Below are 26,781 nucleotides of genomic sequence, written 5' to 3'. Positions count from 1 at the left end.
AACCCATTTATAATCTTATATTATCTGCTTTGCACTGGATTATCTTGACCTCACACTGCCATATAATCCACTTCAGTGTGCATTTTATACAGCTGTGAAGAAGGGGCCTCATATAATCCAGTTCTAAGCAGATAATATAAGATGATCAATATACAGTAGAGTCTCACTTATCCAACGTAAACAGGCCGGCAGGATAAGTGAATATGTTGGATAATAAGAAGGGATTCAGGAACAGCCAATTAAACATCAAATTAGGTAATCGTTATACAAATTAATCATCAAAACATCATATTATACAACAAATTTGACAGAAAAGGTAGTTCCATGCGCAGTAATGCTATGTATTACAGTAGAGTCTCACTTATCCAACACTCGCTTATCCAATGTTCTGGATTATCCAACGCATTTTTGTAGTCAATGTTTTCAATATATCATGATATATTGCTAAATTCATAAATACAGTAATTACTACATAGCATTACTGCGTATTGAACTACTTTTTCTGCCAAATTTGTTGTCTAACATGATGTTTTGGTGTTTCGTTTGTAAAATCATAACCTAATTTGATATTTAATAGGCTTTTCCTTAATGCCTCCTTATTATCCAACATATTCGGTTATCCAACATTTTGCCAGCCCACTTATGTTGGATAAGTGAGACTCTACTGTACTGTATTTACAAATTTACCAGTAAAATATCACAATGAATTTGAAACACTGACTACAAAAACATTGATTATGAAAAGGCAGACTGTGTTGGATAATCCAGAACATTGTATAATCGAATGTTGGATAAGTGAGATTCTACTTTGATATGAAATAATTTCTAGGATAGAATAATGCAGAACAATATAATCTCTAAAACCAGGACAGTAATAAAGAAATAAAGAAATAAAGAAAGTAAATAAAGCAAGGAAATTGGAAATTCCACAAAGGAAACAATCAGGGCCAGCTAACACCTCCCAAGAAAGGATTCTTCCAGAAAGGAAGCTGAGAAGGCAGTGAAGCACTATGTATTACCAAAGTCATTATTATTACTATCATTACTATCCTTACTATTATTATTATTATTATTATTATTATTATTATTATTATTATTATTATTGTTGTGTTGCGGTCAACCGTGAAAATGAATACAATCTGGCTCCAAGTATTCAAAAACACTAAAATCAGAATATATAAAAATTAATGTGGTATAATAAAACAGAACAATACAATCTCTAAAATCAGAACACTAAATAAAGAACAACACTCTGAAAATAGGGGAATTCCACACAGAAAACAATCAGGGCCAGCTAACACCTCCCAACAAAGGATTCCCATCATCAAAGTCTGGCCAATCCTCTGTTTTCTCAGGGCCACAGACAGTAGAAGCACATAAAATATCGCAAACAACACCACTCTGAAAACAAGGTAATTCCAGACAGGAAACAATCAGGGCCAGCTAACACCTCTCAACAAAAAAATCACTCAGGGAGGAAACAGCTAGGCTTTAAATCTGCAAGGCCATTACATCCTAATCATTTTTCCTAATTGCAGCATTCATACTTGCCTCCAACAGACAAAAAAAAAATCAGAAATATTGTATATTCACAACCTTTAGGAAATAATGTCCCCTGATGGCACAGTGTGTTAAAGCGCTGAGCTGCTGAACTTCTGGACCAAAAGGCCACAGGTTTGAAATGGGGGAACTGACAGAGCCCCCACTGTTAGCCCCAGCTTCTGCCAACCCAGAAGTTCAAAAACATGTAAATGTGAGTGCATCAATAGGTACTGCTCCGGTGGGAAGGTAACGCTGCTCCATGCAGTCATCCCACATGACCTTGGAGGAGTCTACGGACAACGACGGCTCTTCGGCTTAGAAATGGAGATGAGCACCAACCCCCAGAATCAGACATGACTGCACTTAACGTCAGGGGAAAACGTTTACCCTTTACCTTAACTACCACCAATTCCTCAATACTTTATTTCCCATACCACCAGACTTCGCCACAGCAACGCGTGGCCGGGCACAGCTAGTAGTAATATATAATGCTAATATTGTGCTACGCTAATAATATAATATATTGTATGTACATATAATTTGTAAGCCACTCTGAGTCCCCTTTGGGGTGAGAAGGGTGTGATACAAATGTAGTAAATAAATGCAGTAAATAATAAATAAATAAACAAACAAATACATTTTAGACTTAGGCTCGCCCAAAGTCTGAAATGACTTGAAGGCACACAACAACAACAACCCTAATTAACCTGACTATCTCATTGGCCAAAAGCAGGAGCACACTTCCCATTGAAATCCTGATAAATGTATGTTGGTTAAAATTGTTTTTATTTTTAAATATTGTATTGTTCTTTCATTGTTGTTGTTGTTGTTTTTGCACTACAAATAAGACATATGCAGTGTGCATCAGAATTTGTTTGTATTTTTTTCAAATGATAATCCGGCCCCTCAACAGTCTGAAGGATTGTGGACCGGCCCTTGGCTTAAAAAGTTTGAGGACCCCTGCTCTACTGTAATAATAATAATAATAAAGAGGGTTGGAAGAATCCCCTTGGGCCATTTAGTCCAATCCCCTTCTGCCTTTGTGCACCAAAAGCACAAGCAAAGCATCCCTGACAGATGGCCACCCAGCCTCAATGTTAATAACAACAACAACAACAATAAAGTGGGTTGGAAGAGACCCCTTGGGCCATTTAGTCCAATCCCCTTCTGCCTTTGTGCACCAAAAGCACAAGCAAAGCATCCCTGACAGATGGCCACCCAGCCTCAATGTTAATAACAACAACAACAACAACAACAACAATAAAGTGGGTTGGAAGAGACCCCTTGGGCCATTTAGTTCAATCCCCTTCTGCCTTTGTGCACCAAAAGTCATTAGTATTGCCCCTGACAGATGTCCAGCCAGCCTCAATGTTAATAATAATAATAATAATAACAATAACAATAATAATGGTTGTAAGAGGCCCCTTGGGTCATTTAGCCCAACCCCCTTCTGCCCTTGTGCCATGGGGGCCGGATAAATGGCTTCGATGGGCCCTGGACCAGACTTTATAAACAGCACAGCAGTCCTGAGAAGTGCCCCTAGGCATGTGCAGAGTGCCTCTCCGCAGGGATGACTGGAGATCTGGGGTTCAAGGAGAGAAGGGGAAGCATAAATGGAGGGAGGGGGGCATGTTTTGGAGGCGAGCCTTTCTCCCACTCCGGCCTTTCCTCCTCCTCCTCCTCCAGCCCCTCCCCTCCCGCTCCTTCCCCCTCCCCTCGTGTTGTTTTGTGCGGCGGCGGCGACTCCAGGAGCGCTTATGCAACCGGCTGACCTACTAACACACATTCGCCGGCGAAGGAAGTAGGGCGGCGGCGGCGGCAGTGGAGGAGCTGCGAGGCTGAGCAAAAGGAGGAGGAGGAGGAGGAGGAGGAGGAAGCAGCAGCGGGAGAATTGGGATCGAGGGCGGCACAGAAGCGAGGTACGCGTTCGGGGTGGGAAAGCTCCTTCTCCTTCCCCTGGATGAGCTTTGGAGATCCCTGTCGCTGGGGAGGAGGGCGATTGAAAGCCGCGCCTGTCGTGGGGCCCGTGTTTGTTTCCCCCTTTCGCGTGGGATCCCTCCTCCTTACTCTCCTTCCTTCCCTCCCTGCCTTCGTGCGCTTTGTTTGGGTGGAAAAGGGGGCGAGGCGTGCGCCAAGAGCATGTGGCCACTGCCAGGCGCCTTCCTTCCAAAACCTTTTTGGTTTTTTTTGGGTTTTTTTGGACAGCCTGTATTTATTCCCATTCTAAAGCGAACCCCCTCCCAATATAAACAAGATGTGTCTTAGGCCCCTTCCACATAGCTGAATAGAATCCCACATTATCTGCTTTGAACTGGAATATATTCCAGTGTAGACTGAGGCCCCTTACACAACTGAATGAAATCCCACATTATCTGCTTTGAACTGGGATATAAATATGGCAGTGTGGACTCAAGCCCCTGCCACACAGCTGAATAAAAACCCACACTATCTGCTTTGAACTGGAATATATTGCATTGTAGACTGAGGCCCCTTACACAACTGAATGAAATCCCACACTATCTGCTTTGAACCGGGATATATATATATATGTGTGTGTGTGTGTATATATATATACTAGCTGTGCCCGGCCACGCGTTGCTGTGGCAAAGTCTGGTGGTATGGGAAATAAAGTATTGAGGAATTGGTGGTAGTTAAGGTAAAGGGTCCCCTGGGTTGAGTGGGTTGCTAGGGGACCAAGTGAACAGAGCTTAGCCTTCTAACTGGCAGCAATTGGATAAAAACAATTATTCCTCTCCCTCTAATTAGGACTTTATTTTTCTTTTCTTTTTGTTGTATCAACCTAGAGGCGTGGATGAGGGGCTGTGCTGTCAATTTTCGAGGTTGTGGGGTGTTTACTTTTGTTGTTTTGTCCGCTGCCGTGATGCCATCACTCTTTTATATATATAGATATATACACACACACATACACACACACACACACACTAGCTGTGCCCGGCCACGCGTTGCTGTGGCGAAGTCTGGTGGTATGGGAAATAAAGTACAGTAGAGTCTCACTTATCCAACACTCGCTTATCCAACGTTCTGGATTATCCAACGCATTTTTGTAGTCAATGTTCTCAATACATCGTGATATTTTGGTGCTAAATTCATAAATACACTAATTACTACATAGCATTACTGTGTATTGAACTACTTTTTCTGCTAAATTTGTTGTCTAACATGATGTTTCGGTGCTTCATTTGTAAAATCATAACCTAATTTGATGTTTAATAGGCTTTTCCTTAATGCCTCCTTATTATCCAACATATTCGCTTATCCAACATTCTGCTGGCCCGTTTATGTTGGATAAGTGAGACTCTACTGTATTGAGGAATTGGTGGTAGTTAAGGTAAAGGGTAAAGGTTTTCCCCAGACATTAAGTCCAGTCGTGTCTGACTCTGGAGGTTGGTGCTCATCTCCATTTCTAAGCCGAAGAGCCGGCGTTGTCCGTAGACTCCTCCAAGCTCATGTGGGATGACTACATGGAGCGGCGTTACCTTCCCGCCGGAGCAGTACCTATTGATGCACTCACATTTGCATGTTTTCGAACTTCTGGGTTGGCAGAAGCTGGGGCTAACAGTGGGGGCTCTCTCCGCTCCCCCAATTCAAACCTGTGGCCTTTCGGTCCAGAAGTTCAGCAGCTCAGCGCTTTAACACGCTGCGCCATCAGGGGATATTATTTCCTAAAGATTGTGAATATACAATATTTCTGATTGGTTTTGTTTGTTTGTTGGAGGCAAGTATGAATGCTGCAATTAGGAAAAATGATTAGGATGTAATGGCCTTGCAGCTTTAAAGCCTGGCTGTTTCCTCCCTGAGTGAATTTTTTGTTGGGAGGTGTTAGCTGGCCCTGATTGTTTCCTGTCTGGAATTCCCTTGTTTTCAGAGTGGTGTTCTTTGCGATATTTTATGTGCTTCTACTTTCTGTGGCCCTGAGAAAACAGAGGATTTTCCAGACTTTGATGATGGGAATACTTTGTTGGGAGGTGTTAGCTGGCCCCGATTGTTTCCTGTATGGAATTCCCTTGTTTTTAGAGTGGTGTTGTTTGCGATATTTTATGTGCTTCTACTGTCTGTGACCCTGAGAAAACAGAGGATTTTCCAGACTTTGATGATGGGAATACTTTGTTGGGAGGTGTTAGCTGGCCCTGATTCTTTCCTGTTTGGAATTCCCTTGTTTTCAGAGTGGTGTTGTTTGCGATATTTTATGTGCTTCTACTGTCTGTGGCCCTGAGAAAACAGGATTTGCCAGACTTTGATGATGGGAATACTTTGTTGGGAGGTGTTAGCTGGCCCTGATTGTTTCCTGTGTGGAATTCCCCTGTTTATTTACTGTCCTGGTTTTAGAGATTATATTGTTCTGCATTATTCTATGCCAGTAATTATTTCATATTAAAGAAGAATCTCACTTATCCAACATTCGCTTATACAATGTTCTGGATTATCCAACGCAGTCTGCCTTTTCATAATCAATGTTTTTGTAGTCAGTGTTTTAAATTCATTGTGATATTTTAGTGGTAAATTTGTAAATACAGTACAGTAGAGTCTCACTAATCCAACATAAACGGGCCGGCAGAACGTTGGATAAGCGAATATGTTGGATAATAAGGAGGGATTAAGGAAAAGCCTATTACACATCAAATTAAGTTATGATTTTACAAATTAAGCACCAAAACATCATGTTAGACAACAAATTTGTCAGAAAAAGTAGTTCAATACACAGTAATGCTATATAGTAATTACTGTATTTATGAATTTAGCACCAAAATATCACAATATATTGAAAGCATTGACTACAAAAATGCGTTGGATAATCCAGAACGTTGGATAAGCGAGTGTTGGATAAGTGAGACTCTACTGTAAATACTACATAGCATTACTGCGCATGGAACTACTTTTTCTGTCAAATTTGTTGTATAATATGTTTTGGTGCTTAATTTGTATAACGATTACCTAATTTGATGTTTAATTGGCTTTTCCTGAATCCCTTCTTATTATCCAACATATTCACTTATCCTGCCAGCCTGTTTACGTTGGATAAGTGAGACTCTACTGTATATTTCTAATCTTATATTATCTGCTCAGAACTGGATTATATGAGGCTCCTTCTTCACAGCTGTATAAAATGCACACTGAAGTGGATTATATGGTAATGTGGAGTCAAGATAATCCAGTGCAAAGCAGATAATATAAGGTTATAAATGGGTTATATAGCTGTGTGGAAGGGCCTTGAGTCTACACTGCCATATAATCCAGTGCAAATTAGATAATCTGTGGAAGAAGTCTAAGTGAGGCCTAAATCTGCCTGTCCCCTAACTGAAACCTGGCTGTCCCTTGGTTGCTAGGCAACCAAGTGGGCAGAGATTAGCCCTCTAAACTGGCAGCAATTGGATAAAAAAAATTATTGCTCTCCCTCTAATTAGGACTTTATTTTTCTTTTTGTTGTATCAACCTTGAGGCGTGGATCATGGGTTGTGTTGTCAAATTTTGAGGTTGGGGGGCCTGTACTTTTGTTGTTTTGTGAATTGCCGTGATGCCATCACTCTTTTATATATATAGATATATATGGCAGTGTGGACTCAGACCCCTTCCACACAGCTGAATAAAAACCCACCACTATCTGCTTTGAACTGGAATATATATATATGGCAATGTGGACTCTGGCCCCTTCCACACAGCTGAGTAAAATCCCACACTATCTACTTTGAACTGGGATATATATATGGCAGTGTGGACTCAGGCCCCTTCCACACAGCTGAGTAAAATCTCACATTATCTACTTTGAACTGGGATATATATATATACTCTAACTGTGCCCGGCCACACGTTGCTGTGGCAAAGTATGGTGGTATGGGAAATAAAGTATTGAGGAATTGGTGGTAGTTAAGGTAAAGGGTAAAGGTTTTCCCCTGACATGAAGTCCATTATAAATGGGTTATATAGCTGTGTGGAAGGGCCTTGAGTCTACACTGCCATATAATCCAGTGCAAATTAGATAATCTGTGGAAGAGGCCTAAGTGAGGCATAACTCAGCCTGTCCCCTGGGCTGAGTGGGTTGCTAGGAGACCAAGTGGGCAGAGATTAACTGGCAGCAATGGGATAAAAACAATTATTCCTTTTCCCTCTAATTAGGACTTTACTTTACTTTTCTTTTTTTCTTCTAGAGGCGTGGATGATGGGTTGTGTTGTCAAATTTCGAGGTTGGGGGGCCTGTAGTTTTGTTGTTTTGTTGGTCGCTGTGATGCCATCACTCATCTTTTATATATATGGCAGTGTGGACTCAGATCAAACCCAGTTCAAAGCATTTATTATGGGATGTTCTTCCTTGATCTTCTGGGTTATATGGCTGTGTGGAAGGGCCCTTAGAATTGAGGATGCTTTATCACATACACACATATATATGTAAACAAAGCTCTTTTTTCTCTTGGTGGCACTGAAATGAGCGTACCTGTTACAATCAATGCTGCCTCGGAATCAATTAAATACAGTAGATAGTGAAACAACACTCACACACCCAAAATCAGTGGATACAGAGGGATGATGGTACAGTAGAGTCTCACTTATCCAACACTCGCTTATCCAACATTCTGGATTATCCAACGCATTTTTGTAGTCAATGTTTTCAATACATCATGATATTTTGGTGCTAAATTCGTAAATACAGTAATTACTACATAGCATTACTGCATATTGAACTACTTTTTATGTCAAATTTGTTGTATAACATAATGTTTTGGTGCTTAATTTGTAAAATCATAACCTAATTTGATGTTTAATAGGCTTTTCCTTAATCCTTCCTTATTATCCAAGATACTCGCTTATCCAACGTTCTGCCGGCCCGTTTACATTGGATAAGTGAGACTCTACTGTATATACCAGGCATGGGCAAACTTCAGCCCTCCTGGTGCTTTGGACTTCAACTCCCACAATTCCTAATAGCTGTTAGGAATTGTGGGAGTTGGAGTCCAAAACACCTGGAAGGCCTAGGTTTGCCCATGCCTGGTATACCATGCCTGGTATATACCATCGTCCCACCATATCCAATGATTCTGCAACTAGGAGTTTTCCCATCCCTGGCTTGGAAATTTAAGCTTGATTATAAAATAAGGGACATTTTTCTACACCATTATATATCATTGTATTTGAACATTCACAGATTTGGGTATCGACAGGGACCCCAGTGGATACTAAGGATCCACTGTGTATTTATACACTCTCTCTCACACACACATACATATATATGTATACATCGTCTAAGAATCCATGGGACAAATATTAGAAAGAAGAATATATATACAGTAGAGTCTCACTTATCCAAGACTTGCTTATCCAAGGTTCTGGACTATCCAATGCATTTTTGTAGTCAGTGTTTTCAATATATCATGATATTTTGGTGCTAAATTTGTAAATACATTACAACATAACATTACTGCGTATTGAACTACTTTTCCTGTCAAATTTGTTGTGTAACATGATGTTTTGGTGCTTAATTTGTAAAATCATAACCTAATTTGATGTTTAACAGGCTTTTCCTTCATCCCTCCTTATTATCCAAGATATTCGCTTATCCAAGGTTCTGCTGGCCCGTTTATCTTGGATAAATGAGACTCTACTGTATGCATGTGTGTGCATATACCGTAGAGTCTCACTTATCCAACACTCGCTTATCCAACGTTCTGGATTATCCAATGCATTTTTGTAGTTAATATTTTCAATACATCATGATATTTTGGTGCTAAATTCGTAAATACAGTAATTACTACATAGCATTACTACGTATTGAACTACTTTTTCTGTCAAATTTGTTGTCTAACATGATGTTTTGGTGCTTGATTTGTAAAATCATAACCTAATTTGATGTTTAATAGGCTTTTCCTTAATCTCTCCTTATTATCCAACATATTCACTTATCTAATGTTCTGCCAGCCCGTTTACGTTGGATAAGTGAGACTCTACTGTATATATATATACACATACCCCCAATGCATATATATATATGTGTGTACACACACACACACACTGCCCCCAATGCAACCCTTTGTATTGAAAACATTGACTACTAAAAGATTGACTGCTAAAAGGCAGACTGTGTTGGATAATACAGAAGGTTGGATAAACGAGACTCTACTGTGTATATATACTCATAGCGATTTTTATTGATCAGCCAGTTGGCCTTACACATACTATAAATGCAGCATACAGTATACATCTAGTCCAAGTAAAAATATAAATATACAAGTATATTATATATATACTGTACACACACACAGGTAACATTGGCTGTGTGTCAGAGGCTCCATCTGTTTAACTGCATTATATTTGTCTACCGAGGCCTGCACAACTTGTGGTCTTCCAGGTTGTTTTGGACTTCAACTCCCAGAATTCCTGGCCATTGGAACAGCTGGCTAGGGCTTCTGGGAGTCAGAGTCCCAAACACCTGGAGGGCTTGTGCAGGAAATGGACTGTCATATAATGTTGTTCAATGCACTTAAACTGCATGATGAACCTGCATTAGATGGGCCACAGAAGCCAACTGGGGACGCTCTAGTGCCCCGGAACAAGCCACCCGCCCACTTGCACCCCCCTTATTTATTTATTTGCCATATTTATACTCCGCCCTTCTCACCCTGAAGGGGACTCAAAGCAGCTCACATCTATATCGGCAACAATTCAATGCCACACAAACTTGCATCAGCAAATAAACCTTTATATTAAAAACCAGTCCCTTACTGTGGACCTGTCACAAGGAGGGTGTGTTTTACGTGGTTAGGGTGTCCCTTGCACCCTGCCCCCCTTTAACGTGTACACAAGGGTCCCAACTTCTCTGCCTTCCAGCCTGACCTACTTTTCTACAGGGAGAGGAGGCAAGGCGGTGTTGTGCATTTGTTCCGGGCTGCAAACTCTGGGGAACTTCAGGAACTCTGAGGTGTGTGTTTGTGGGAAAGGCAGAGCATGTTTTTAAAAAAGTTTTTGCGGTTGTTTGATCATAATCTGATTTACGGAACATCACAAATGAAGGGCTGAGGTTTGTGTGCAATTTGTCACCGCCACAGAAGCCTGCCAGGTGGTGTCTACACAGTGGAACAGTGCCGTTGGACACCACTTTTGACTGCCATGGAATCGTAGGAGCGATCGTGTCACGAAATCTTTCCCCTCCTTGGCCAAAGAGCTCTGGTGCCTTGCCAGACTACAGATCCTACAGTTCTGTTGCATGCATCCGTGGCAGTTAAAGTGGTGTCAAACTGTTTTAAGAATGTAGATGCACCTATAGTTTGAAGTGGGCCTTTCAATCAGTGGTCTGGTTATTACCTTTGATGTTTTTCGGGCTGTATGGCCATGTTGCAGAAGCATTCTCTCCTGACATTTCACCCACATCTATGGCAGGCATCCTCAGGGGTATATTGAAAACTAGGCAAGCGAGGTTTATTTATCTGTGGAAGGTCCAGGGTGGGAGAAAGAACTCTTGTCTGTTGGAGGCAAATGTGAATGTTGCAATTAATCACCTTGATTAGAATGGAAAAGCGTTGCAGCTTCAAGGCCTGGCTGATTCCTGCCTAGGGGAATTCTTTGTTGGGAGTGTTAGCTGGCCCTGATTGTCAATTCCTCAGCATTGATTGCGCTGGCTGTTGGCTAAGCCGTCCAGATATCTAACCACATCTGAAGGGTCACATGATCCATGCCCTTGCTCTTGTGTATTGCTTAACAAAGATTAGTTAATCCATGGCCGCTGGGAGATTCCTCGTAGGCTTATTTGGCTTTATAATTTTAAAAACAATGGGCTTCTCCGTAATTATTGTTTAGAAATAAGAAGGGATAAAATTACCCCAGCCCTGGCATACTATATATAGCTTGCACAAAAATTAAAACCCTGCACCAAGGTAACCCACATTCTGTACTAAAAATAAACATGCAGAGTGCTGTGGATGAAAGCATTTAAAGCATAACACTCAATTAATTTGCATACGTTTGGTGTAATCGAGTCTACTAATAAAGTCCTTGGATGTTGATATGACATCTGAACAACAGAAAATTCTGCCTAGCTCCACTTCTTGTTTTAGATCAAGGCATGTCCCAGGGCCCTTCCACATAGCCATATAACCCAGGATGTCAATGCAGAAAAATCCCACAATATCTGCTTTGAACTGGCTTATCTGAGTCCACACTGCCATATATTCCAGTTCAAAGCAGATAATGTGGGATTTTATTCAGCTGTGGGATAATGTAGGATTTTATTCAGATGAAGCACATGGACTTTGGAGTTATGCAGAATTCTACCTGAAGCTAAGGGAATAGGTGAACTAAGATGATGTTCATCACCTTCACTCCTAGAAATAGTATTTCCATGAAAACATTTTAAATATTTTTTTAGTCAAGGAGAGTCCATGGTGCCTCAAAATTTCACATGCTGTGCTTAGAATAGTAGTTGATCTAATTATTGATTCCAATGCAAAATTCTTTCCCTGACTGTGATTTTCTTTTGCTGGGTTTCCTGTGAGTTTGGCAAATTACAAATACTGTAAAAACAAAATGAAGGAAAAACAAAAGCAGATAATTCCACCACTTGTGTAATTGCTTGAATGCTCTGTTCTATCGATAAGTGGTTCCCAACCTTTGGGCCTCCAGGTGTTTTGGACTTCCAGAAATCCTAGCCAGCTTACCTGTGGGAGCTGAATTCCAAAACACCTGGAGGCCTAATGGTTGGGAAACACTGCTATAGACACTTTAAGTCTCTAAAGCAGTGGTTCTCAACCTGTGGGTCCCCAGATGTTTTGGCCTTCAGCTTCCAGAAATCCTAACAGCTGGTACACTGGCTGGGACTTTTGGGAGTTGTCGTCCAAAACACCTGGGGACCCACAGGTTGAGAATCACGGCTCTAAAGATAGGTAAATTGACATAAGGGCTTGGAAGGACTTTGTGTAGGAGGCTTGGGGGTCACCCAGGAAGTACCATGACTGAAGAGAATTTGAACCTATGTCTTATACCCTTCTGTTGTAACTCCACAAGTATCAGGTTCAGTGATTCCTCAGTTATGAATTCTGAGTGAGGGCCACTGTCAGTGACAGTGGTCGTTTCCCCTATCAGTTGGGAGCAACTCACTGATGTTCCCACCTTCCTCTCATGAAAGGGGTATCACTCTGTGAGTGAGAAATATGACAGGAATCCTGCTTTTGATTGTCACATTGGAGATTTCCCATGGAAGAAGGGATGGGAAAATCAGCCTGCTAGTTCTCATTTGATAGGGAACAGACTCCTGTTGCTTGTAGCAGCTGCTACCTGGTAAGTGAGTATTGGGAGATCAGACTGGGAGACAGTACAGGTAGTTCCCCAAGTTATGAGCAAGGTAGGTTCTGTAGGTTTGTTCTGAAGCTGAATTTGTATCTTAAGTCGGAATGGGCACATTTATAAGTGTAACTCCAGATATATATAGGATATGTATATGTATGTATATGTGGCCCCTGGTGGTGGCGCAGTGTGTTAAAGCGCTGAGGTGCTGTACTTGCAGACCGAAAGGTCCCAGATTCAAAACCCGGGAGCGGAATGAGCACCCGCTGTTAGCCCCAGCTCCTGCAACCTAGCAGTTCAAAAACATGCAAATGTGAGTAGATCAATAGGTACCGCTCCGGCGGGAAGGTAACGGCGCTCCATGCAGTCATGCCAACCACATGACCTTGGAGGTGTCTACGGACAACACCGGCTCTTCGGTTTAGAAATAGAGATGAGCACCAACCCCCAGAGTCGGTCACGACTGGACTTAACGTCAGGGGAAAACCTTTACCTTTTATGTATATGTATATATAAGCTTTGAATAGCAGGGGAAAGGGTGAATACCCCTATGGTGTTTTTTTGCTCTCTGTACCCCTTTTTCTAACTTTCTGTCTGTATGATCATTGGATTTTGAAAAAATTGGTTTGTTGTGAAAACAATGATTGCAGATAAAGCTTCAGTGGGGACCCCTTTTCCCCATGATAACTCTTCCAGGAGAGAATTTCCCTTCTAAGGAATAGATTTCCCTTATTTTCTGTTGTCTCAGCCCTGTTCTTAACGAGGAGTAATTCTTAATGAGAACTCATTTGTAAGTTGACTGTTTGTATCTTGGGGCTGCCTGTATTTAGCTATGTAGTTGAAATGGTTGCATAGCTAAGCAGGTAATAAAGAATTTTCTTCACAACACACTAATAGAATTGACCAAAACTTAGGTTTTTTAGTTCTATTTTGTTACTGTGCAATTTAAAAATAACTCCAACTCTATCCTAGGGCTTTCTCAACAATATTATTCAGACTCAGAGGATGTTTTTGATTGCCTTCCACTAAGGCGGTGAAGGGGCAACTGGGGCTCCATGACTCCCAGAGTTCAACAGTCAAACCACTGCAGCATGCTCCCAGACTTCACAGAAGGAGCAAAGAGTCCTTGTTGTAATTCTTCCTTGCCCTGCCTTCTACGCATATGCTCCCCGCCACCCAGTGTGCTGAGCAGCATTGGAGGCGCCTGCTGGCTTGCAGAGCCAAACACAATTACAGGCACCCTGAGTCATTTCAACAGCTTCAGTGCAAAACATCCTAATCCCTGAATCCTAAACGTGTCCAAGAGCTCCCTTGGAGGCTGTTGGGGAGATCAGTATGTTCCGTAGCAATGGAAGAAAATTCTGGACAAAGTCTTCTCTCTCTGTGTGTGTGTGTTTGTACTTGAACGTGCTATTGTGCAGCACGGAGCAGCTTTCTTGCTACCACATGTGTAGCCTCACCCCAGGTTGTGCAATCGCTGCTTTAGCAAACCTTTCTACACAGTTGAGAAAGTATTCTGCTGGCCAAGAACTCTCTCACACACAAACAAGGAGGGATGGTGGCAAGGATAGTTGTGAAATCTGAATGATAGGCAATAATGTACAACCCAGTCTGGTCCAAGTGCTGCATGCCTGCCAGGTTCACATCTTGATTCTGCTTGCCCTTGTTTCGGTGTGTTTAACAGCTGTTTGAGCCTCAGAAAACAGCAATGAGAAGCCTGTATTCCACAGGGGATGGTTTTTGCTTCTGTGTGAAGAAGCAGGCAAGGTCATGTTTTTGATCAGTTGACAGTCTTTTCCTTTTCAGTTAAACAGCCGCAAAAATAAATCATTATATGATCATAGCAGTATATGATCAAGCTTCTTCTTCTTTTAAACAGAACTTGTACATAACCCAACCTCACATTTGTTTTTTTAAAGCAGCAGTCCAATTTATTTGCATGTTATCTCTGTGTGCTTCAGCTAAGCTTGTGTACTTCTGATTTCTTCTGCTGACATGGGAAACAATGGGGAATTACGTAGAATGAAAAGCAGATTCTAGTAACAGGGGACTTCTTGTTTTTTTTGCAAAATGGAATGATTGAATATGGCCAAATTTGAAGTTCCCTTTAAATTTGAAGTTCCCATATAAGGACCAATACAGGGATCTAGTTTTTATTGTGCCTATGTTAGCTGTACTATTTGCTGGAAAATGGGTTGGAGCCATTGATGGAAGAGGATGTGGAATGGTGCCATTGGGCACTGAAGTGTATGGCAGGGGTTCAAATCATGAGGTCCACCAGATCTAACTGAATTGGCAGTTCACTGCATCCCACTCCATTGGCTGTGCCAGCCAGGGTTGCTGGGAATTCCAGTCTATCAGTACCTGGAAAGCTATATGACTCCCACCCTTGATATATGCTACAATTGTTGCTTAATTGTGATCTGAATGGCCAAGGCTTTACTATATTGGCTGAGTTTCCACTTTTAAAAATCTTACAGCAGCTGAAAGAGTGATGGATTTTGTATTCTATCAAGTTTCATGTAGTTCAACCCACTGTATGGAAGTGTATGAAATATTATGGTGAGTTCATAAGTGTCTCTCATCTCACATATACTTACAAGCTTTGGAGGCAGTAATGACATACTATGCACATTCATATAGTAAGTACTGACCACAACAATTAACACTGGCCATTCACAAGACGGAAAGCATCTGGTACTCAGCCAAACCAATGAACATATGTGGTGTGATGAGAAATTAGTATCTCTGTTTTTTTATGTGTCAGGAGCGACTTGGTGTGAGAGACTTGGCCATCTGCAGGGACATTGCCCAGGGTATGCCTGGATGTTTTACCATCCTGTGGGAGGCTTCTCTCATGTCACCGCATGGGAAGCTAGAACTGACAGACAGGAGCTCAACCTGCTTCCCAAATTCAAACCGTCAGCCTTTCGGTCAGCAGTCCAGCCAGCACAAGGGTTTAAGCCATTGCACCATATTTATGGATTGATTGCCTACCTCTCCTTACATGTCAAGGCGGAGTACATTAGAACTTCCTTATGTTTGGTAACTCAGCAGTTTCCTTTACTAGAAGCCACTTGGAAGTTCCTTAGTTCCATGGTGGCTGATAAATGTTTTCATCTATAGGATGGCTCAAGACTCTGTTTTTTCTCCAATACGACTACCATGGATGTCTACTTCCTGAGTGGGAATGCTGAAGGAGCAATCCCTTCGGTCTCTTAAGTGTTGTTGAAGAGCATTGTGTTGCAAAGTGTTTCTCAAACTGTCCTCCTCCAGGTGTTTTGGACTTCAACTGCCAGCCTAACCAGCTGTTAGGCATTGTGGGAGCTGGAGTCCAAAGGGGAGATAGGGCAGGCTACAAATAAAGGATTATTATTTTTATTATCATCATATGTAGGAGCACAGTTTGAGAAACTCTGGTGTAGAGCATTGGAATTTGCTGTCCAACAACATCTGGAGGCAGAGTAACTGTTGAATCCCATGTCAGTGAGGTGGTGAATCCACTCCAGATTTTGATTCAAGTTTAAAAGAGCTCTCCAAAGTGCTGGACCCCAGTCTCCAATAGGTTCAGTACCCCAAAGACTTCCTTTAAGGTTAGCGAAACCTAGAATGGATTTGCCACCCCACTGACACAGTAAACACCAGTCACCACTGTCTAGAAGACAATACATTTCCTGTTTGTGCGATATATAATTAGGTATGTAGTCCTAACAAAGACTTGCTGATTCAACCTATTTCTATCTCCATCTTCCTTTGGCAACTCAGAGTGATGCGAACAATTGTATCCTATCGTGAAAAGGATTAAGGCAAAAATTCAGCTTGACTCTCTTGAAGCTACTCAGTGGAGATCTTTTCCATCCATGTCTTATGATAGGGAGATGGTGACTTTTCTGAGCTCCTGTTTCTTTCACAGCCAGTCTACCATAGACTACCTTAACTTACGGAATCTTGGCATTTTGCCCTCTTAATTTGTTTAGGAATATTCCAATTAATAATCCTCCTATTCACTCCGTTTTATAGTTATAGGCCCCGTCTTTTGCCACCTTTTTTCTTGACAGAGGCTCTAGGCCTTTAACAAACAGAAGTGCAACAGGGTCTGTTTTCTCCCCCTCCCTGTATTTTTAACCTGCACTAGTTAGATTTCTGCCTGCTGTGCTGCTTGTTCGGGGGTATCTGTGTCAAGGGAAAACAGCAGCCTTGCCATGTTGCCTGGAGAGAGATTTTCCTTGTGCAGGGAGGAAAAGGGGAGGAGGAAGATAAATTACGGTGGCTCGATTCCAGCCTTGAGAGCGGAGGAACAGAACATTCTTGCTTGGAAAGCAAGAGAGGCTGTCATGTAATAATGTTACATCATTAAGCCGTTGTGTGGGAAGCCCTGCAGGGAGGGAGCAGGGAGGAGGGGATTACATTTTGGAAAGATGCAAGTCATAGGGTTAAAGAAAGGAACCAGCAGAGCAAGGAAGCTCCTCCAGCCCAGGAGCAAGTCAGGGAAGTAGGCTTGCTATTAAGTGGCACGAGGTTGCCCTACACAGCAATTCCACTATTGCCTGGATACTGTTGAGTGATACCTTTATTTGTTCATTTTATATTTCATTGTATTCTTCTGCATGGCCACCCCTGAAATAGGTTTCCTAGCTATGGTTGGAAACCTAGTTCGGTGACTGAAGACAAAACAATCTTGTTTCCAAGAAGGGTTTCCACTTTCCAACTAAAGCTAAGAAATATCTTTGAGACAAACTGGGAGAAAACATATTTGTAGTAAAGTATAGTCTCCACATTCATGGAACAAGTACCCACAGATTATTTTACCCACATCTGACAAAATATGCCCTCTCTAGGCATTTTCTAAATTATCCAATCAGTTCTTGAGATTCTTACATCAGAAGTTAAGTATAGTGCTGCACTGGAGGACCTAGCGATGCTTGGAGGAGTGGTTCTCAGACTGGGATCCCCAGATGTTTTTGGCCTCCAACTCCCAGATATCCTAACAGCTGGTAAACTGGCTGGGATTTCTGGGAGCTGTAGGCCAAAACCATCTGGGGACCCCAGGTTGAGAACCACTGGCTTAGAGAGGTGTAATCTCTATGCATTTTCTTGGTCATCCAACACAACTCCATGGTATGTTTCTACTGGATGATGTTTGTTCAATAGGATTCACTATTACCCACTGTTTTGCTTGTCCATGTGAAGCTCCAGGATGTATTCCCCATAGATATGGGGTTCGTACCTTATAAACTTTTGAAGACCCAGTTTTCTTTGATGCAAGAACCTAGCAGTTTGAAAACATGAAAATGAGAGTAGATCAATAGGTACCGCTTCTGCTGGAAGGTAATGGCACTCCATGCAGTCATGCTGCCCACATGACCTAGGAGGTGTCTACAGACAGTGCCGGCTCTTCGGCTTAGATATGGAGATGAGCACCAACCCCCAGAGTCAGACATGACTGGACTTAACGTCAGGGAAAAACCTTTACCTTTACCTACTTATGTGCTCAGATGCAACCTCAATTTTCAAAACCCTGAAATCAAAAAAAGTATTCGCTACTGAATGTAACTTGCAACAGCAGAAAGTATGTTCTTTGTTATTTGGCCAAAACTGGCATGCATTACAGTTGCTGTGCATTTAGAATGCCTTCTTTCAAAATAAAAGTGCTCAAGCACTAAAGCTTCCAGCAATAGGGAAAAAAAAACCTTGGGGTGCATCTATGCTGTAGAATAGTGGTTCTCAAGCTGGGGTTCCCAGATGTTTCTGGCCTTCAACTCCCAGAAATTTTGTAAATTGGCTGGGATTTCTGGGAGTTGTAGGTCAAAAACATCTGGGGACTCCAGGTTGAGAACCAGTGTTGTAGAATGAATTAATTAATTAATTAATTAATCCTGGGGGCTGTAGTTTGACAAGGTTTTGAGGTTCTCTGCCAAAGAATGCTGGTGCCTCACCAAACTACACTGGTGGCGCAGTGGGTTAAGCCCTTGTGCTGGCAGTACAGCTGACTTGAAGGTTGGGTTGCTGACCCGTTCGAATCCAACCCGGTGAGAGCCAGTTCGAATCCAACCTGGGGAGAGTCCGAAAGAGCTCCCTCTGTCAGCTCCATCTCCCCATGAGAGAAGCCTCCCACAAGGATAGTAAAACATCAAACATCGGGGAATTCCCTGGGTAATGTCCTTGCAAACAGCCAATTCTCTCACACCAGAAGCGACTTGCAGTTTCTCAAGTCTCTCCTGACACACACAAAAAAAAACCAAACTACAAATCCCAGGATTGCATAGCAGTGAGCCGTGACTATTAAGTTAGAGATGATATCCTTCAAAGAGGAGCTCCAGGTGCAGCTTTTGAAGCAACTTCTCCTTTTGCTTTGCCTCAACACTAAGATTACTATATGGCACAAATCTAATGTGTACCCCAATTTTGACAAGGCGATTTAGCCCAAAAAGGTGAGTGTATTCGAGTGAATACAGTATATCATTTCTGAATGGCATTGAAGAATTTTGAAGTGCACCCTTAAGCCCAAAGGCTAGGTGTGTGTGGTTTTTTTCCCCCCAGTCCTTGGATATGACCTCCTTTACATGCTGTAAGTCCTACTGCCCCGGGGTGATGACGCAGACTGGGAAGTAGGTCATGTTGCTCTTCATGCCCAAACTCGCAGTATCCTGGTTTGCACACATACATTCACCCAGCCCATCCCACCAGTGACTCCACGTGCTCCCTAAGACACGAGGCTGGGCCCCACAGGCAGATCTGGGTGGGGATTTGGGTTATTTAGCTGGAAAATTATTTTCTTCCTTGACCCAGAATGAAAGAGAATAGGCATGGAAAGGACTGGGTGGAGGATGCTCTGCCTTCCAAATGTGTGGCTCAGGGAGAAATGTGGTGGAGAGAGCAACAGTCTTCTTAGTTGTCGTAGCAGCAAAACCCTAAGATTGGTGTGGAAGGAGAGGCAATGTCAAGATTAAAGGAAGCTTTACAAACAGAATGTGAAAGTTCCCAGTTCCAATCCCTGCTCCGCAAGGAACTCCATCTTGTTTCTTTTGTAAGCGCAGCTTGATCCCCATTAGCTTTGGACCAAATATTTTGGATTTTTTTTCTAATTTTGCCCTTATTTGCATATACAGTAGAGTCTCACTTATCCAACATAAACGGGCCGGCAGAATGTTGGATAAGCGAATATGTTAGATAATAAGGAGGGATTAAGGAAAAGCCTATTAAACATCAAATTAGGTTATGATTTTACAAATTAAGCACCAAAACGTCATGTTATACAACAAATTTGACAGAAAAAGTAGTTCAATACGTAGTAATGCTATGTAGTAATTACTGTATTTACGAATTTAGCACCAAAATATCATGTATTGAAAACATTGACTACAAAAATGCGTTGGATAATCCAGAATGTTGGATGAGACTCTACTGTATGTACATGATCTTGAGCCCCTGATGGCGCAGCGGATTAAACCGCTGAGCTGCTGAACTTGCTGACCAAAAGGTTGGCGGTTTGAATCCAGGGAGCGGGGTGAGCTCCTGCTGTTAGCCCCATCTTCTGCCAACCTAGCAGTTTGAAAACATGCAAATGTGAGTAGATCAATAGGTACCGCTCCGGCAGAAGGGTAATGGCGCTTCATGCAGTCATGCTGGCCACATGACCCTGGAGGCATCTACAGACAATACCAGTTCTTCAGCTTAGAAATTGAGATGAGCAGAAATAGAAATATCCCTTACACTAAGCACTACTCTCTGATTCCCACCATTTCACATATGTTCTAACATATAAAAAAACCTTACATCTGGTCCAACCATTTTGAATAAATGATACTCAACCCATATATAGTTACTTTTTCCTGTTGCAAATTGGAAGGGGTCTCTTCTTGCATCAGTCTATGCTGCCTTCTGGCTTCTATTTTTTCCTGGTAGTTCTGTCTTCTGGGGATTGCAAACCTTGGTGGCCAGTTGCATAACTCCATAATCCAGTAGCTTTGTGAGTTTGGACTATGTTGCCACCTTCATTTAACAGTTTACCTCTTTTAGAGTGGGGAAAGATATTCGCTTATTAGATTATTGACAATTTTAAAAAGCTATATTTTAGACATAAAATACGATCTACCTTGTTGACATTTCCTCTCTGTGGTTTAGTAGTCGCAACACTGCTATTTTGGTTGATAAATCCAAATCATAAAGCTGCTGTGAGTTTTCCAGGCTGTAGGGCCATTTTCCAGAAGCATTCTCTCCTGACATTTTGCCCACATCTATGGCAGGCATTCTCAGAGTTTGTGAGGTATATTGGAAACTAGGCAAGTGGGGTTTCTATATCTGTGGAAGGTCCAGGGTGGGGGGAAAAACTCTTTGTCTGTTGGAGGCAAGTGTGAATGTTGCAGTTGGCCAGCTTGATTAGCATTGAATGGTCTTACAGCTTCAAAGTCTGGCTGCTTACTGACTGGAGGAATCTTTTGTTGGGAGGTGTTGGCTGGCCCTGATTGTCAATTCCTCAGAATTGATTGTGCTGGGAAGATGGAGGCGGGGTACAAAAAGAAAGTATTATTATTATTATTATTATTATTATTATTATTATTATTATTATTACTATTATTATTACACCACAACCTCTGAGGATGCCTTCCATAGATGTGGGTGAAATGTTAGGAGAGAATGCTTCTAGGAATATGGCCATACAGCCTTTAAAATTCACAGCAACCCAGTTAATCTGGCCATGAAAGCCTTCAACAACACACAGAATCATAGAGTTGAAAGAGACTACATGGGATTTGCAGGAAAAGCACAAATAAAAAAGATGTGTGTGTTTAAAAATATACAATAGATGTATATTTACTCCAGACTTCCCAAGTGATGGTGTGCTTGTGTCTTTCAGCCTTGAAATTATTTGGGAAGGGAAAGGTTTCTGCTTTTAGTGACAACTGAATGAGCAAATTCCCATCCGTGGCGTCTGGGAATGCTCTGCCTCTCTTTCAGTTGTGGGCAAATGGACGACCCACATCCTGGCCACCAAGAAAAGAGTCTGGATGATGGCCCCGGTTTGTTTGCAGCCTCTTTCCTTGACAGTTCTATGCAATGCCTTCCCTGCTCCTATTGTTTCTTTGTGCAGAAACAGTTTATAGGCCAGTAGGTTGCTGGCGGCGTGCCCGCCCTCTCATTCTTTCTCTCTTTTTTTCTGGAGCTGTTGTGCAATCTGTAATCATCAGACCTGTTTTGACTGCCTGGCTTGATAAATATTCAGTGTTTACTGACCTATATTCCTGCTGCTTGCGCCCAATGGATGCTCGTAGATCACATGTGAAGGGAAAAGAAGGGGGGGGAGCGTAACACCATCAAGGGGAGAGCGTGCTACTTTGTACACATGGCCCTGCTTTCTCGGGCGCGGAGAGCGTCAGCATTCCTATGTATGTGTCACAGTGGCACGGAGGAGGGGTTGGGCTTGCTTTCCTTATGCAAGCTTCCTTGCTCAGTGGCCTTATTCCTCAGTAGTCAAAAACGAGGCCAGGAGGACTTGCCCGTTCTTTGAATCTGTGGGTTTCAAGGTTGAGGTTTCCAGCCTGGCTTTGGGCATCGCAGCGCTGTGACCGCCACCATCCCTGCCTCCACACAACAAAGTCCTACAGCCTGAGTGAATTTGGGTGAGAGAACAAGAAAAGGGATTAGTTGTTCGTGGGAGAGAAGAAGGAGCCATCCCGGTTTGAGAAGTATGTTATAGTAAGCTTGTGTTTATCTGTATGCGTTTGTGGGTAAATTGGAAGTGAATTTGAAGAAGTGGAGCATCCTTCTGTCTGTGGACTTTTTAAATGGGAAAAAGGGGCACTGAAACATATACTTGAAGATGTATGGGGAGAAAAGGGGCTGGAGTCCTCTTTTGTTAGAGGGGGGAAGTGTGGTTTCTATATGTCTTACAGTATATTGTGTTTAGTTAGGCGTGCTCTAGCGCCAACCCTGTGCCCTACAAAAGTTTGTATGTAACCTTCTTTTCTTTGTGTGGTGTGCTCCAGTTTTTTATATAATGGAACCCTTGTATAATCATAATGTGGAGTATTGTGTATCTGCATAACATAAAACTGGGTCATGTTAGTATGTTTTGATTACGATGAGTTCAGGATGTGTTGAAGACAGGCAACATTCATAAGTAGTGTTGACTTATGTGGGGCAGGGGGTGGTTACCTCACCTACTGTATGCAGCCACGCACCTCTTTGAAAAGGGAACTGGTATGTGGGGTGTGGTCCACGTATAACATGGGCTGTGGCAACGCTGTCTGAACCTGCTGGGTTATGTAAACTGAGCCTGGGGTGTATGACTGCACTGGGCAGATAAGTAACACCCTCTTTTTGTGTCCTTCCTCCTTAGGGATTTCTGATGCCTTCTGGGCCTAATACGGTGGTTGCCACTCGCTCCCTTCACTTACCAAGGCACCTGCCACCTAGGAACATCGCGTCCCCGCTTTCAACTACAAATTCTTTGAGGTTTGCTGGAAACTGAATACCCTTGGACACTGAGAAGGGACGAGCAGAATCATAAATCACTGGAGCCTCAGACTGAAGTAAGGAATCAGAAGAAACTCCAGTTCTTTTGGGCTTCCTAGAAGATGCTCTGCTTGTTCTGGACAGTACCTTTCATACTATTAGGAGTTCGGAGCCCATTTGACTGCTACAACCAGAGGACAGTTCAAGTCTGTACTGGGAGTAGTTCCTGTAGCAATACCGTTTGATCACTGCTTTGTGTGCAGTGTTGGAAAGAAACATTTGTTCCAGTAGTGTCTGCAACTTGAGGTTAAAACTTGAGCAAAACTTCTTTGAAACTGAAGGGACGTTGTTCCTGTGCACTCTGTCACCACCCAGCAATAGTGATGGAGAATCTCAGCTCATCGACGTTGTGTGTGGCAGGGAATTTCCCTGGATTCCATCAGGATGGCATGATCCAGCGAGCCCGGACTCTGAAGGGCAAGCCCAACGCGAACTGCCGGCGAAAACGAGAGTTCATCTCTGATGAGAAGAAGGATGCCTGCTATTGGGAGAAGCGGCGAAAGAACAACGAGGCCGCCAAGCGCTCCCGAGAGAAGCGGCGTTTTAATGATCTGGTGCTGGAGAACAGGGTGCTGGCGCTCAATGAGGAGAATGTGCGCCTCAAAACAGAGCTCCTACAACTTAAGCTCCGCTTTGGGCTCATCAGCACAGCAGCTTTTATGGAGAAGAGCCAGCAGCTGAGCACGGCCAGTACCAACGCCACGGCACACTTATATGAGAGCAATGAGAGCAGTGACTACTCCAGCTCCCTCTCCCGGGCCCATCACTCAGAAGACTCTTCCGAAACTGAGCAGTCAAGTCGGGACAGTGGCAGCGTGTCAGTCGCCAAGTATTCACCCCGGGGTTCCTTATCGGACATGTCGGATGGCTCGTCCCGAGGCAGCCCAGTCCCTCAGACGCTTGGTGAGGCACAAGCCATTAGCCGAGCTTATGGGGAGGCTCCCTTGCCGCACAGTCACTTGGAGGCCAAGGGTCCAGTTCCTCGGGGGGTCATCCTCTTCAGTGCCAATGGCTTCACTGCAGTAGCACCACCTCGGCCTTTGTTTCCCGAACAGGAGGAGGAAGCAGAGAGCTGTGTTGTTGAACCAGCCAGAAGCCCCTGTCCAGAGCCCAAGGCTCATTACCAACAGGAAGAGGCACCAGCCCACCCTGGGTATTGCTCAAAGTCCCAGAGGTATGGTGCGCCCACTGATTATGTGGAAGGAGAGCTTACCCAGACGGAGCACATGAGGAAAGCCCAGGATCCCCGGTCTCTCTATGAGGGCTACACCAGTGAGGAGAGTGGGGAGGAGCCCAGTTGGGCGTGTTCGCCGACATCTTTCCCGGTGCCCTTGGAGGCTCATCCAGATGTGAAGACGGCGGCACTGCCTCATAAGCTTCGACTCAAGTGTAGGGCCCACAGCAGTGGTGTCCAAGAGCCCTGCCCCGCTCCCAGCACCACACCGACTGACTGCTGCCCGGAGGGCCCCATGGCACCTGAATGGGACAGCGACCGGCATGAGGAAATGTCTGTTCTGGTGCGGCAAGCGTTGCTCCTCAACGATCAGTCTCCGTCCTCAGCCGGAACTCTGGAAAGACTTCTGTGTCGCACCTCAGGGCTCCACTTGGACAATGACCGCATCAGCAGGTGGGAGGATGGCTGTCATGATGATGACCCAAGGCCTACTTGATTTGGGGTGGGAAAGGATTTACAGGGTTTTTTTGTTTCTTAAAACTGACCAGGGGTATTTGTATAAGACAGAAACTCTCCATGATGAGACCAGGCCCGGATTTGGAGAGAGGAGAGGACCTTGTTCTCTCCAAGCTCCAGCACTTCTGGAATAGAAGAGAATAGGGAACCACAGAGTGGGAAGGGATCATTGGTTGGTTGGTTGAGCTCATGAAAAGACAGACTGTGGAACTACTGAGTTCGAGAAAATGGCAGGATCCCTGGGCTCTGGGATTCAATAACATAGACTGGGTCTCTCTCATGGAGCCCAGTCCATCGTTGCAAGAGCTAGTTTGGGAGTCATGACCAGCAAAGAACTCTGAGAAGTGAGCATCTGCTCCAAACCTTGCTGGCGCTGAGGATCTGCAAAAAGCCCAAGTGGGTAGCTGGTGGGTTGCTGATGGACTATATTGTTTTTCTCTGTCTTGGACTGTTTGGTATGACAGAGATATTTGTGTTTTTGAATACTGAAATAAATGTACAAAAATTCTTTAACAAAGCTAAGCGTTTACACAATTTTGTTTGAGTCTGGAAAGATTGATACAAAGGGTTGCATTGGGGGCAGTACCTCCTCTCTTTCTTCTCTTTCCAAGGCAAACTGAAGCAGTAAAGGACAGGTTCATTAAAATAATTGTATATCGTGCAAGGTGGTGCAGTGTAGCTTAATTATAACAACAAAATACAGTAGAGTCTCACTTATCCAACATAAACCGGTTGACAGAATGTCTGATAAGCGAAAATGCTGGATAATGTTTGTATCTTCAAGGTGCCTACTGATCTATAGCAGTGGTTCTCAACCTGTGGGTCCCCAGGTGTTTTGGCCTGCAACGCCCAGAAATCCCATCCAGTTTACCAGCTGTTAGGATTTCTGGGAGTTGAAGGCCAAAACGTCTGGGGACCCACAGGTTGAGAACCACTGATCTATAGTTATCCCATGAATCTTTGTATGATTTTCTTAAATAATATTCAAGAGGTAATTTTGCCATTTCCTTTTTCTGAAATTCAGTATAAACTTCCCCCACCACCTAATACATGTGGGATATACCTTCTAAGACCCCCACATGGTTATCTAAAACCATGAATAGTAGTGAGCCCTGTATTTTTACTATACCGTAGAATTGCAGTGGAAGAGACCCAACAAATACTTCCAGAGGCGTGGCGGGAATATATTATGGAATACAGGTAAGTGAAACTATGGGCATCAAATCCATGGATTAGTGGATCATATAATATAGCCTATAGCATCTGGCACTTGTTATCAGTCTCCCCTCCAAGTACTAGCCAGGGCTGCACCTGTTTGTGTCCATTTCTTTGCTATCTCCCAATAGCAAGAGGATATCACTTTCCCAAATAACATTTTCCACTTTTTAAAAAACAGCATCTTGATTATTAGTTCCCACTGATAAAACATTAACATACCCTCCTCTAGTGAGCTATTAGGTAAAGGTAAAGGTTTTCCCCTAACATTAAGTCCAATCATGTCTGACTCTGGGGGGTTGGTGCTCATCTCCATTTCTAAACCGAAGAGCTGGCGTTGTCCGTAGACACCTCCAAGGTCATGTGGCCGGCATGACTGCATGGAGTGCCGTTACCTTCCCGCCGGAGCAGTACCTATTGATCTACTTACATTTGCATTTTTCGAACTGCTAGGTTGGCAGAAGCTGGGGCTAACAGCAGGAGCTCACCCTGCTCCAGATTCGAACTTCCAACATTTTGGTTGGCAAGTTCAGCAG

The 26,781-nt window shown here is 43.2% G+C and overlaps 1 protein-coding gene across 3 annotated transcripts; it reads left to right on the top strand.

Annotated features, from left to right (window-relative positions):
• Window positions 1-3,248: 3,248 nt before the first annotated feature.
• On the top strand, window positions 3,249-25,547 carry LOC103277635 (nuclear factor interleukin-3-regulated protein). 3 transcript variants are annotated; one of them, XM_062974145.1, is made up of 2 exons: window positions 3,249-3,461; window positions 23,165-25,547. In XM_062974145.1, the coding sequence occupies exon 2, from the start codon at window positions 23,664-23,666 to the stop codon at window positions 25,008-25,010; it is 1,347 nt and encodes a 448-aa protein (XP_062830215.1). In that variant the 5' UTR covers window positions 3,249-3,461; window positions 23,165-23,663; the 3' UTR covers window positions 25,011-25,547. The 3 variants fall into 3 exon arrangements, with proteins under 3 accessions (XP_062830215.1, XP_008101306.2, XP_008101305.2); XM_008103099.3 differs by lacking the exon at window positions 3,249-3,461 and adding an exon at window positions 21,444-22,445; XM_008103098.3 differs by lacking the exon at window positions 3,249-3,461 and adding an exon at window positions 21,444-22,511.
• The last annotated feature ends 1,234 nt before the right edge of the window (window positions 25,548-26,781 follow it).

This window comes from Anolis carolinensis, chromosome 2, assembly GCF_035594765.1.
Source record: "Anolis carolinensis isolate JA03-04 chromosome 2, rAnoCar3.1.pri, whole genome shotgun sequence".
Classification (NCBI taxonomy): domain Eukaryota; kingdom Metazoa; phylum Chordata; class Lepidosauria; order Squamata; family Dactyloidae; genus Anolis; species Anolis carolinensis.
Note: the sequence above shows the minus strand (reverse complement) of the source record. Positions and strands in the feature narration are given on the sequence as shown.